General features: G+C 38.2%; 1 protein-coding gene across 2 annotated transcripts in view; it reads right to left on the minus strand.

The window, feature by feature from the left end:
* The window catches only part of kif16ba (kinesin family member 16Ba), a 130,666-nt gene that overhangs the window by 90,505 nt on the left and 25,371 nt on the right, over window positions 1-14,790 (minus strand). For both annotated transcript variants that reach the window (XM_060831852.1, XM_060831853.1), the window contains 3 exons: window positions 12,713-12,888; window positions 9,507-9,572; window positions 7,011-7,070 (listed from right to left, as the gene is read on the minus strand). In XM_060831852.1, coding sequence (XP_060687835.1) covers window positions 7,011-7,070; window positions 9,507-9,572; window positions 12,713-12,888 — 302 coding nt within the window. The remainder of the gene's footprint in view (window positions 1-7,010; window positions 7,071-9,506; window positions 9,573-12,712; window positions 12,889-14,790) is intronic.

Here is a 14,790-nt window from a genome sequence, read left to right on the forward strand (position 1 = left end):
GTAGCATCTAAAAATCCATCGTCAAATGTAAAAGAAAAGTTACTGAAGTAGCACAGGAAAATTACAGACTAAAAACCTTAAATCTCGTTAATATATTTTCTGATCTTTTAACTGCAGTAATTTGCAAACAAAATATTCACACAGTGTTTTTCTAGAAGCTTTTACACAAGATTAAGTTTTTTCCCAGGGTTAAAGATGTTTTATATCCAATAATTCAACACCCAAATTAAAAACGTTGTTTAAAAAAAAAATCAATGGATGGTGAGATTTCTCAACAGATACACTTTTAAACACATGAAATGTGTGGATTAGGCAGCTTTATGTTTAACCCCACAACAAGCTGAGAATTCCCATGCTAGCCTTGCATAAGTCAACCACAAAGATATTTGAAGGGGGTCACATATTTAAAACAAAATTGTCGTAAACACAATAAAAATGTTGCAAGATTTTAGACATTTTCCTAATATCAGCATATCTTGTGAAGTATACCACTGGATAATGGCATGTATAAAATTAAATATTTATTTATTTTTAGAAACTAGGTCTCATTTGGTGTCAGAATTTCCGACAAACATTTACCAGCCTGACATGTAAACCAGGTCCTCTCTCCATGATTGTGGCTCGACCGGATAACTATTTCCAGCAACTGTCTTTAATTTCAGTTTCCTAGCATTTGCAGTGTTTTACATCCATCTCTTATCTGGTCAAACCTTTCTCTTGAAGTTGAAACAAATTCACAATGCACATCTGTTTCACTAATTAACAGCCCTTGGGATAATATGGGAAGAGTGGGTGTTCATAATGAGAAACAAATTGAAGGAATGGAGGTGGTGGTTTTTAACCTACATAATTGACACCCACTCAGACGTCTACATAAAATGAACTTTACCCTGTTATAAAATAAGATCAGTGGCAAAGAAGCTGCCCCCGCAAGTCATTAGGCAAACCTTTCTTCATTATAAGTAGTCTGGAGCAATCTGAATAAATTCATATTATTATCTTAAATAGGTTATCAGCTGCATTAACATGAAAGCAGATACCCTCTTCTCCCAAAGCTACAAGCAAGAAAATTCAATAAGTTTCTGAGTCAACCGGAAGGAAGGGCACACTCCAATACGGTGAAGGAAGGAAGGAATGGACCATTTGCTCTGAATCACAATCTCAATACACAGGCGGTGTGTTACAAATGAACTAAGAAAAGGGCAAGCCAGATGAATTTTCATCACTGTGGGAAAATCAAAATGTTAAAGTGAATGGATTATATTTGAAAAAGCCATTTGTAAACAAACAGTAAAACAACTGGTGGAACAGACTTAGAATTTAGTTATTATATACACATTATTCCTGATCGGATGTGGTGATGTCAAGCGAGTAAGAAGCTTTAGACCTGGTTCTGAAAGGTCACTGGACTCTAAACATTAGCTCTGCTTTCTCCACAGATGCTGCCAGACCGACTGAGTTGCTCCAGCAATTTCTTTCTTGTTACAAATACTTTGGAAATGTATTTTCTATTTGCAAGAGTCAAAATGCAAGCAAAAAAGAACAATGGAATAATGACTACATAAATGGTTCCAATTATGCTAATTGAGTGATAAATATTGGTTAAGACACCAAAATGAGCTTCCCACTTCTTCAAGATTAATGATAAGGAATCTTTTGCATCAACCCAAGGTGACTAACGAGGCCTCAATTTAACATCTCATCCAAAAGATTGTAGCTCCAACAGCTGAACTCGAATCAAATGTTTATTTTACACTGAGGGTTGCTCAATAAAACTGACCATCCATCCTGATTCCATCAAGTTACACAAATTATTTATTAAAAACTATTTCATCTACAACACTGGCTCCATCCATTTATCAGACGCTCACCAAATCAGCATCAATTGATTATTAAACCTCAGAATGCAAGTTGCTCATCTGATTTATTTCATAATATATCTGGTGAGAGGACTTCAAGATCCTTATCTTCACTTTTAGTTCCAAACCTTATTTCATTCAAGCTTAACTCAGCTATATGTCCCAACAGGTAGCCTCCACTTCTCAGCTTCCATTGCTCAATGGCCATTAGTCCCTTATACTTTAGAATGTGCTCTCTAAATTGCTCTGTTCTGTCACCCTTTGAACACCTTTGGTTTGACTGCGCCCAAGATACATAGCCATTTCAATATCCTTTCAAAGTGAGTTGACCTTTAGAAATACAAATAAATTCTCTTGCATTTACATAAATCCTTGTTATGTATATTCTACAATATACATAAAGCAATTTGGCTCAACTTATCCTTGCCACGTTTTACATTTCTCACAGTTCTCCAATTACCCTTCCCCAACTATCAGACAAACCTCTCCACCCCCACCCGCTTGCTCCCCATTTCCAACATCCTTTTACCATATTCCTTTACATGGTTCTATAATATTCGACTCAATTACTCCCCGTGCTATCAATTTGCACACTATCACCATTCTCAAGTAAACTTCTTCTGGTGATTTCTTGATTATGTTCTATTGATCATTTCCAGTTCTGTTCTATTATCCCATTATACTTTGTACGGTATGATCTGCCTGTACTCACGCAAAACAAAAAACTTTTCACTGTACCTGTGACAATAATGAAATCAAAAACCACACTCCAAATCTACTCCAGCAAAACATTGTGTGCATCTTTAAAAATCACAGTATCTCACAGCCTTCTCTAGAAATAAGCAAACCAGACTGCCCATCCCCACAAACACATTCACATCTACGTTTGGTATCATCAATTTAAATCTTTTTTTGCATCCTCGCCACTGTCCTTATATCTATGATGGTAATATGAGGAACAAAATAGTGTACAGGACTCTGTGATCTAACCAAGTGTCTATACAAATTTTTTTATAATATCCCTATATGCCACCAAATTACACTGTTGTGATGTAGGAAAAGGAGGTAGCCAATGTGCACACAACTTTCTCCAACAGAAATACAAAAAGGCCAGCCAATCAACATCCCATAGTAGTCTAAGGGATTAACATTGGCCAAAGCATCAAGGAGAACTTTGCGGCTGTTCCTTCTTGGTGCTATAGGATCTTTAACACTCACCCGCAAGGATATATGGATTGTCAGTTTAATATAACAACTAGAAAAATAAATAAAAGCTGAATGGCTTTTATTTGGAAGCTTAGAAATTCTGATGAAAGATCATCTCGATCTGAAATATTAAACTTTATTTCTCTCCCTACAGGTGCTGCCAGACCTACTGTCTAGTTTCAGAAACCTTTGCCTTTATTTCAGGTATCCATATTGCAGTATTTTACTTCTATATAAAACAAAGCTGGTTAACAACTACTGATACAAGATTCTCTAGACATTTTTCTCTAAGCTAACCAAAAATTCATAAATGAAGCAATTTATCAAATTAATGCAAAAACAGAAGTAGTTGCTGGAAGAGCTCAGCAGGTCTGGCAGCATCGGTGAAGAGAAATCAGAGTTAACGTTTTAGGTCCTCAGAATCATTCTGAGGAAGGGTCACTGGACCAGAATGTTAACTCTGACTTCTCTTCACCGACGCTGCCAGACCTGCTGAGATTTTCCAGCAACTTCTGTTTTGTTTCTAATTTACAGCATCTGCAGTTCTTTAGGTTTTATTAAATTAAAGCTTGAATGAAAATATCAGAAACAAGCAGTGTGCACCCTGAGGTTAAACATTTCACATCCGAAGCCATAATTTCTATTTATTCATGAAGCACACCTTATTTGCAGTCATTGACTCAACAACTAGTTTTAATTTTCTCTTGACAAATAATTACCATTTCAATTAGCAACACAGTAGATAATCGGGGTACTGTAAATTGCATTGTAATGTTTTCTCACCATCCCTCCCCTCAAAAAATGTTGCATTTGTCTTGGCTCAGTGAAATCTAACATGTGATTGAGAAGGTAGTGAATTCACATCCAGTTCAATAATCTCACATACATGACCTAAGCTGACAATGCACTTTAGTACCAACTGCTGGGAGGCATCAATCTTTTAATGAGACTTTAAACTGAGGCTCCATTTACCCTCTGAGGTGGATGTAAACGATCCCACAGCATAATTCAAAATAATTTGCAAGTTCTATTTCATGGCTAATATTTTTCCCTCTAACAACATCACTAAAAATAAATTACAACCTTAATAATCTCATTGCTTTTGTGGGAGCAGCCAGGTGGCCCTGCATTATAACAATGACTATAATGCATAGGCATTACATTGACCAGAAAATAAATCTGAAAGGATTTACTTCTGGTGACTAACTTTCAGCCACTCCAGCAATGCATGAAAGTTTGCAGTGGGGGGGGGGACAGTTTGGCATGCAGAGAATGGAAAAGCTATTGGGACTCAGTTAGAAACAAAGTTAGGAATGGCCAAAGTAATATACTTTGTGCAATTTTTCCAGCAAGAAGGTTCTGATGGAGAGGGTGAATGGATTGTATGGTTGAAGAACCGCACTTGGGAAAGCATTTCAATAGGTCTTAACTATGCAAGTGTACAATTAAGATGACAGTTTTGGATTCAATAGAGATTAGTGCAGTAAAATTTATGCTTGGTAAATAGGGCAGGACAATATTACTTTCTAAATAGCTGGAGCAAAATTATAATTTGCTTGTGTTGCATTGATTGATAGTCAAGATAACTTCTTGGATTCCATCTCTTGCATGCAAAAGTGAATGGCAATTGTAAATGAATACTTGGAGATTTGATTTATTTTACTATAGTTTGGTCATGGGAAATGGATGTTGTAAGCTAAACCAGCTTTTACCACCCATCCCTACTGCCTGAAGGTGGCAGTGAGCTGCCTTTCTGACCTGGTGTATTTCTTGCACCCACAGTACAGTTCAGAAGGGAGTTCCAAGGTTATGACTCAGCAAGTGAGGGAATGGCTTGGATGCCCTCATTCTTCCAGTTGATAGAGGCCATGAGTTTGGATAGAGCCCTGGTGACTTCACGCAATGCAACTCATACAGGGTACACACTGCTGCCACTATGCATTCATGGTGAAGGGAGTATTTTAAAGGGTGAGGTTAAAAAAAACAAGCTCCCTACTGGATTTCTAGCTTTACATGAATGACCAAAAACTGAACTGGACCAACAGTAAACCCACGACGACAAGAGTCCGGGATTCAGTGATAGCAATAATCCATTGAACATCAGGAGCAAATGGATAGATTCTTGGGGATAGTGTTTGCTTAGCACTTGTGTGGTGTGAATGCTACCTTATGAGTGCTGTGACTAGTGGCTAATAACAACAAAGAAATCAGTATCAATATTATGTAATGTGGCTTGGGAAGTGGCTTTCAATGTCAGAGGTAACAGTCTTGGTTTTAAAAATGAAATTATTCATGGAGTTTGGGGGGGCGGGGGGGGCACCATGAGAAGGCAGTGGTGAGCTGCTTTCTTGAACTACTGCAATCCATATGCTGTAGGGAGATTCACAATGCTCTTAGGGAGAGTATTGCAGCATGTTGATCCAGCGACAGTATAGCTGATTTCCAGGTCAGGGTGGCATTGTAACAGGCAATGCTGGCAGTTTAGTTCTCTCTGGTGCTCTTCCAAATTATTGAATTCAACAGATTTTAAAAGAAAACCAGCATCTCAATGCAATGAACTTAGAATAATACTGAAAAAGCATAAAGCTTATGTTTGAATTGACGCAATAAGCAGATTGTGGATGGAATTTAATGCAGACATCCAGAGGCAACTTCTAAGGTAGGGTGGCCAGTTGGACATAGAAGAGTATGGGTTAGGGGTCGACTTGCCTCCTCATCTGTTTATGTTCTGTGCAGGAAGATTTCTGGGTGACCTTCCAACCCAGATAATAACTGAAGCCCTTAAGTGGAAAGGTAATACCCACTGAAAAGCCTGATGCTATCATTGCTGGCATTCAGTCAGTGGGAGGTAAAGTACTCACCATGTGGGGAGACTGAAAAGCGTACCCATCTGTGAGGGACAAAACAGGGCGCGGTCCTTGTTCACACCACATCCAATCGAAGGACCCAGCATTACTAAAGCGAGGTAGCACCATCCTTTGTCCTTTCCACTCAACCTCACCAATACAACATAGCTGAGAAACAGCATGGAGGCTTTCTCTAGGGACTCTGCAGTAAACTCTGGTGAATGTGCAAAGTGAATTATCATTGGAAGCAACTAATCTTTGAGTGACCATTCCTTGGCCGTTTGGTGAGGTTGAGGTGTGGGAAAGAAGAAATTTCCAGCCTATTGGGAGAGAGAGAGAGAGAGAGGTCCCAATATTAAATGCTCTCCTGTGGAGCCATGACCCCACCAACAGGGTTCCTGCTACGAACTAAGGCCTCAATGTCCTTGGGGCTCCCGAAGATTGAGCCTCTCAGTCCTCACCAAATTCTGTCCCAAATGGGTTTCTAATAAATACCAAACCAAATGAGATTTAGTTTCACCCATCATTAGGTGCACTTCTCAAAGTTGAGCAAATATCAACTTTTTAAAAGTTACAGTTTTCAAATTCAGTGATTTAAGCAGATTTAAAATTTTAAAATCACACTACACGTTTAATAATGAAACATATTGTGCACACAATTAGATTAGATTCCCTGCAGTGTGGAAACAGGCCATTCAACCCAACAAGTCCACACTGACCCTCCGAACAGTGACCCATCCAGATCAATTTCCTTCTGCCTAACTTATCTATCACTATAGCATGGCCAATTCACATGATCTACACATCTTTGGACAGTGGGGGGGAAGCCGGAGCACCCGGAGGAAACCCACGCAGACATGAGGAGACCATGCAAACTCCACACAGACAGTTGCCAGAGACTGGAATCGAAACGGGTCCCTGGCGCTGTGAGGCAGCAGTGCTAACCACTGAGCCATCATTGCATTGTTGTGGTGTTCTGAGTGTTCATCTAAATTCTTCTTCAATGTGTTGAGGGTTCCTGCCTCTCATATCCTTTTAGGCAGTGTACTTACTTTAGTAATTCTACAAGCAATATCCAATAATTTAATGGAAGACCCACCTTGAGGATATTTTGTGTTTCGTTCCATTTATTTGTCCATTCTTTGGTCAGTTCCTCCACCTGCCAGGCACAACAATAGTAGTATTAAAACCCAAATAAATAAATTTCTCCGCATTTAATTTGCTTTCCACAGATGCACAGCAGTTAGATGGAAAACAGGTTCATCTGGATCACTGGCTATTAAAAGAGATTCCATAGCTGCCTAGTTATTTAAGTTCACATTACGTGGTTACTCTATCATAATAGGAGAAGTGGGCCGAGCATACCCCACCATTTCCTGAGACCATGTCAGATCTGATCATAACCTCAACTATACTACTCTGTCCACACAGCCATAGCTTTTGATATCATGTTGATGTACAAGATACTTAATAATCCAGTCTCCCTTCTCTCTGGGGAACATTTCACAGAGAGAGAAAAAAATCCTCATCTCAGTCTTAAACAGACAATCACATTTTTGTTTGTTTTGGACTCGTGGATGTCATCTCAGCATCCACGATGACCTTAATTTACATTAAAATTTCATAAAAGCATAAACCATGGGATAAGCACCGAAGACTCAGAAGAATGTTTCGTGTGTGTCTGGACAGAGGCATAGTTGCTATTGCAAGAATTAGGAAAATAAAATCCCAGTAACCACTCAAATTTAAACAGCAGGTTCTGAATATGGTATCATTCTGTGATCATTCTGGTTCTTAACAGGCTGCAGTTAAAAATTGTGAGTTTAAATGGCAATGCAGAAGAAATGGAAATACTTTTTGAGATCTCCACGGTGACAAACACTTGGAATTACCACACTTCATCTAAATCGCCACACAACCCATCATTAAAAAAAATGCACAACTATTAATAGAGGGCAGTTCAGCATCAACCACACTTTGTGGATTTGGAGTTACACAAAGGCTAGACTGGGTAAGGATAGCAGATCCATTTCTCTATTGAGCATTAGAGATTAGCTTTCAATTTCAGATTTTTAAAAAATATACCTCGGTGCTATGGTGGGAATTGAACCCAGGCTCTACAGCCTTAACCAATGGAATGATTGGATCACCATGAAGGTAGATAAAATGGTGACTGATGAGTATTCAATTCAAATAGAGTTATGTTATTTATGTTGTGAACATGCAACTCCCTGAAGTTCTCATTGCTATTAGATGTATGCTGGCCAATTTTTTTTTTGCAAATTCATTAGCTAAGAATAGTTTCTCCCACTGGCATGCTTTCTGTAATTGTTGAGACTTTTCTCTGCCACTTTGTGTTTTTTTCACCTTGATGAAACAAATCTAAAACACAGCATTCAAAGATTTGCAATGAAACATTCCTAACTGAGAACCAGAGGGCACAACCCAAGAGTGAAGGGACCACCCTTTAGAATGGAGGAGGAATTTCTTTAGCCAGAGTGTGATGAATCTGTGGCACTCATTGCCACAGAAGGCTGTGGAGGTCAAGTCACTGAGTGAATTTAAGACAGAGATAGATTGGTTCTTGATAGTAACCAATCAAGGTTTACAGGGTGAAGGCAGGAGAATGGGATAGAAAAACATATCAGCCATGACTGAATAGTGGACCAGACTCAATGGGCCGAATGGTCTAATTCTGCTCCTATATCTTATGACCTTACGTGGAAGTAAACTAATAATATTAAACTGTATGCAGATACTTAGCAAAGTTTATTCCTAAATCAACCGAGACTCAAAATGTGCTTTGAAAAGCTTCATTTGAGAGGTTTCTCCTCCCTTCATTTAAAGTTTGCATTTTCCACATTAAAAACAAACTTATTTGACCATAACTTGCTTTATTCCCCCACTGGTCTTTGTATCTTCCGTGGAGGTTTTCATATGAAGGATTCAACTTACAAAGGAGTGGACTTGGGTTGATAATGGTAACAAAATGTGACTCTGCATTGGTGAAAAACAAACCAAGGATGGGCAGTGCACATTTCCCAAGGTGCATCAGCAGAATTTACCGAACCAAACAGAATACAGTTTCTAATAACTTTCTTTCAGGCTTTGTTACTACAAGTACTTTGAGAAAGCCATGTTTCAAATTTTAAAATTTAAAACAATGTTTTACTAATAAATAAAAAGGTCCTGCACATGAAATTAGATCATAAAAAGAGAGAGCCTACTGCAGCTTCTGTTTAGTACTTTAGAAGAAAGGGATACTATACCACATTCATAAATGTTATTTGTGACTTACATTAGGTAAAGACATGAAGGATACAAAATCAAAACAGAATATAAAAATGACAGAATGCATGATTTTAAAGATGGAAACTAAATTACAATCATACCTGAATAAATTATCCAAAACTTTCTAATCCTGCTTCAGATGTAGTTCACCTTTGATCAGATCTCTTGTTTAAATTTCACGAACAATTTTACATACACAGTTGGATTGTGCATGTGATGTAAATTCAGTACAGTTTATTTCATCAGTGTATTGAAATATTTTTCCAATAGCAAAAGGAGTACATACAAGCAAAACAGTACTTACTCTAGCTTCATTTTGTTGAAGCTTCTCCTCCATACTTAAAGCTGTTGGAGAATCCAACAACGCAATCTGAAAGGAAAACATATTTGGCTGTGAGTAAACACACTTCGTTATAAAACTAGACAACATGGTATTGAAACATTTCAGCCGTGTAGTGGAGAGATCTCATCAGCATCACCTGTACTGTTTTGGAGATGTGTTTTGCACAAGTTTTGTACTATTTTGTTGAATTCTTGTTCAAATGAGAATGGCTGGGAGATGAAGGTACATAGCATTTTATAAATCACAAACTAGAAGCACAGTAAAGCACCCGCTACATGGCCTTTCTCAACTTTCTCTTATTTCAGATATCAGATCCAAAACATCTACTGCATTAATGTGGATTTTTCACCCTTCTGCATCAGTCAGCAGATAATGCAAATTGCAGATAAATTACAGCAATTTAGGGTGCTGTGGATTTACATGCAATTTACAATTAACAAAAAAAAATTCTAAATAACAAGCTTCAATGTCAAGGTCCCAAAAATAAGCAGTATTCTGGTCAATGTTAATTAAATAATTTATTGATTTCTTTATTCATTCACGGAATGTGGGCGATGCTGACTAGGTCAGCATTTATTGCCCATTCCCATTTGATCAGTGGGCAGTTAAGAGTCAACTACAATGCTTAGAGTCTGGAGCCACACATAAATCATACATATTGTCTAGCTATCACCTTTGTTAACAGCTAACCTGAGAATGTAACGTTTTAGAAAAAGGTTTTGTGATTTACACATGAAAGAAGTGAAATTATCATGGTATTCTAACAGATGAAAGGCTTAGCAGACAATCAATTTTTCAATGTATAATTTCAGTTACATCACACTGTAAATTTTTGCTATAAATTCTGTGTGTTAGGATTGAGCCCTCCACACACACCTGATGAAGGAGCGGCACTCCGAAAGCTAGTGTGCTTCCAATTAAATCTGTTGGACTATAACCTGGTGCTGTGTGATTTTTAACTTTGTATGCCCCAGTCCAACACCGACATCTCCAAATCATACCAAAGACAGCAGTTTCCCTCCCTAAAGGGATTAATGATCCAGATGGGTTTTCATTGACTATCAACATGTTATTAGAGACATGCTTCTAGATTTTTATTGAATTCAAATTCCCCTACCTACCATGGCAGGATTCAAAATTAGGGTCTCCAAACATTACCTGGATCTCTGGATTAATAGTCTAGGTGATAACATGATCGCTACTGTTTACATTTTTTAATTAGTTCAAAATGATTCAAAGTTAAAACTAAACATCAATGGATAAAGTCCCTCTCCATTTCTCAGGATATTGCTTGGAAGTCTTTAATTAACCCAGGCACATTTGTATCTGCTATATCATATAAGAAAGAACAGATAAAAATGCAAGTCACAAATCAACTTTGTCAAAGATGTCCATATTTTCATGACATCAGTCATGCTGGACCTTGAATAATGAAAAAGCAGAATATTACTTAAACAGAGAACAATTACATAATTCCGAGGAACGGGGGAGTTAGGTGTTCTACTGAGCAGTCACAATAAGTTAGTATTACAGGTGCAGCAAGTGATTAAGGCTGCTAATGGAATAGTATATTTTTTACAGGAGAGCACTTGAATATAAAAAAAAGGATGTTATGCGTCAGCTTTGGAGGTGATTGGTCAGATCACATCTCAAATACAGTGCGCAGGTTATTTATGGAAAGGAAGCAAACACATTGGAGGTGGTCCTGAGGAAGTTGACTAGATTGAAACCTGGAACAAGCAGATTGTCTTATGGGGGTTAGGTTGGATGGGCTGGGATTGTTTCCACTGGAGTTTCGAAGAGTGGGATGAGATTTGATTGAAGTGCTGATTGAAGTGCACAAAATCCTCAGTGGTCTTGACAACTGGATATCTAAAGGGTGCATCATCTTGTGGGTCCGTCTAGAACTAGAGGAAGCTGTTTTAAAATTAGGGGTCACTGTTTCAGGAAAGAGGAGCAGCAAAACTGTTTTCCTGAGAGTTGAGGCACTCAGAACACACTACCTCAGAAGGCAGGTCATTAAATATTTTTAAGGCAGAAGAGGTCCATTGATTTTTTTTATTGCTTAATAAAAATCTGATGTGAAATTCGAACACAAACATACCAGCCATGATCTTATTGGATGGTACAGGAGGCTCAAGGGTTCAAATGATCTATACCTGCTCTGTTTAAACTATTCATATGTTTGTACGTTTAACCAATTGTCCAATGCAATTGGTTAAATGTACAAACGTTCTCTGAAGTTATTACAGCAGTCAATGCTTTGCAACCAAAAATATTACTTCCTTACTGTTTCAAATGCAGTTTCGTGAGATTAACAAAGTGCTTTGGATAGTTTGGATTGCATTGACACCAAAATTAAGTGAGAGAATATCATATAAAAGGCATTTTATTAAAGGTTTTAAATTAAAGTCTCTAATAAGAAAGTAATATTTCACATTAAACCAGATAATCAATACAAGCTTCTTTTTTTAAATGGTTAGTTTTAATGCAGTGAATTCTAGTTCACTGAAGAATCAGATTAACTAACTGAAAGCAAAGTCCAGTTCTGAAGAAGTTGCATCAAAGTTGACAGGTGAACTATCTGTCTCTCCCTCCTTTTCTACAAAACCGGGCCAGACTGGAGTTTCTCTAGCTGCTTTATTATTTTAGGTGGATTAAGTACAGCTTGGCACCACAGGCCTGCTGCATATTACTGGACTCCTAATGCTAGCAGCTACACAGTTATGTTCCAAACACATTATTTTAAATTTCACCCATAGGCTCAGCTAAAGCCATAAAAGAAAAACTTGGCTGCCACCTAGAGTTGAAACAATAAAATTGGAGCTGTTTTTAAGAATTATTAATCATGATCAAGAGTGGATTTCATCCAAGAGAAAAGTTTCTTAATTAGGTTTATAATTCTACAAAGCTAAAATCAGCTCCATTAATTTCTTCCGGAAGAGTCATTACTGCAGCCCCATTATCCCTGCAACAATCCACAAAAAAGAAGCAACTTCTGTAAGCCAAGCTCAATGAGTATAAATGATTTAGCCATTAGTTGTACTACTCAATTAGTCCTGGAGGTTACCACAATGTAATAAAGCAATTAAAAATGGTAACCAGGAGCCCTTTTCCCTCCAAAAATAAAAATGAATTACCAATTCATCAAAAGATTTAAAACTAACCTGATTCCCCTGAGCAAGTAAAGCCTTCAGTCGTGCTATTTCAGCACGTAGCTCACGAATAAGTTTGACATTAGAATCTTCATTAATGGTAGGTTTGTTAATGATGTTTTTAGCTCTGTTTGCATAGCGAAGGGTACTCAATGTTTCTCCATAATTGACATCCGCAGGTGAAATGGCTACCAATAAAGGATAACAAAAAATAATAAAGTGTTGAATGAACACTTGGATTCACAACATTTTTACATAAGACATATCTGAAAGAAAACAAAATTTGTTGCACAACCCTCATTGGATTGATATACCATTAGGTGTTTGCAAGGTTTGTGAAGGTTTGTAGCTCAGGTTGAGGTTTAGGGTGTAGGTTTGCTCGCTGAGCTGTAGGTTTGATATCCAGACGTTTCATTACCTGGCTAGGTAACATCATCAGTGGCAACCTCCAAGTGAAGCGAAGCTGTTATCTCCTGCTATCTATTTATATGTTTGTCCTGGATGGGGTTCCTGGGGTTTGTGGTGATGTCATTTCCTGTTTGTTTTCTGAGGGGTTGATAGATGGTATCTAGATCTATGTGCTTGTTTATGGCGTTGTGGTTGGGGTGCCAGGCCTCTAGGAATTCTCTGGCATGTCTTTGCTTAGCCTGTCCCAGGATAGATGTGTTGTCCCAGTCGAAATGGTGTTTTTTTTCCCTCCGTGTGTAGGGCTATGAGGGAGAGAGGGTCGTGTCTTTTTGTGGCTAGCTGGTGTTCGTGTATCTGGTGGCTAACTTTCTTCCTGTTTGCCCCCGTAGCCCTACACAAGGAGGAAAAAAAACCACCATTTCGATTGGGACAACACATCTATCCTGGGACAGGCTAAGCAAAGACATGCCAGAGAATTCGTAGAGGCCTGGCACTCCAACCACAACGCCATAAACAAACACATAGATCTAGATACCATCTATCAACCCCTCAGAAAACAAACAGGAAATGACATCACCACAAAACCCAGGAACCCCATCCCAGAGAAAGATGTAAATAGAAAGCAGGAGACAACAGCTTCGCTTCACTTGGAGGTTGCCACTGATGATGTTACCTAGCCAGGTAGCAAAACGTCTAGAAATCAAACCTACAGCTCAGCGAGCAAACCTACACCCTACACCATTAAGTGTGGACTGAAATAACATGAAGGTGAATTTCACAACCAGTGGCAAAACAATGGTGGTCGCCACTGACCTTGATGATATCTAAGTATCCTCTAGTAGTGTGGATTGGTCCTTTGTTGACCTCAAGGGCTTCATGAATCTCATGTATTGTCACACACTGGCCACTTCCATTATGAAGCTAAACTAATTGGCAAACTGAATGCAGAGAAAGCCTTAAACTTTTAACAATAAAAAGTAGCCCCGGTATGGAACAGGTTACATGCAGGAGAATTCAAAGCAAGTTAGATCTTGCAATCAGGACGGCATCTATAACTTAGAAACAATGGTCAAGACATGCACTCGTGTCTCTGATCTGTGCAAGAGATGTCAACACAAGAACAAACCATTAAATTTCTAGACACCAATGAAAAGAGCATGGGGGAAATGGCTTGTATTGTGTTGTATGGTTTTGATCCATTATACTACAGCAAGACAAAGATGAATTGCAATTTAACACTCAAACAAATACAAAATTTTCTAATATCTGTGTATACTTGTATAGCACCATTAAGGCTCTTTAGAGGAGCCTTGTCAAGCACTGTCTGACATTGAGCTTCTGAGGCAATATTATTAGGTTTAGTGACAAAAGTTTGGTCAGAAAAGCAGATTTTGAGGAATGTTTGGCATGGAAAGTGAGAGAAAAAATAATACTGGGATAGATAGGTAGTACAGTTAAACCATATGCAAAGTAAGTCATCCTGAGGTTTTACAATCACTAGTTTGTACAGATTTGGAGATGAGAAATTCTGGTTGATACACTCTTGGGCATTAGAGAAAGGGGTACTGGATAGTCGTCTAAATTGCTGTACCCAAACACATAGTGGATCAGTCATCAAACATCAGAAAAATTAAAGTTGAATCTGAAAGAATCTAAGCAACGTGTCTTACAGATTCTTTGAT

The sequence above is a fragment of the Hemiscyllium ocellatum genome, chromosome 10 (genome assembly GCF_020745735.1).
Source record: "Hemiscyllium ocellatum isolate sHemOce1 chromosome 10, sHemOce1.pat.X.cur, whole genome shotgun sequence".
NCBI classification, from domain to species: domain Eukaryota; kingdom Metazoa; phylum Chordata; class Chondrichthyes; order Orectolobiformes; family Hemiscylliidae; genus Hemiscyllium; species Hemiscyllium ocellatum.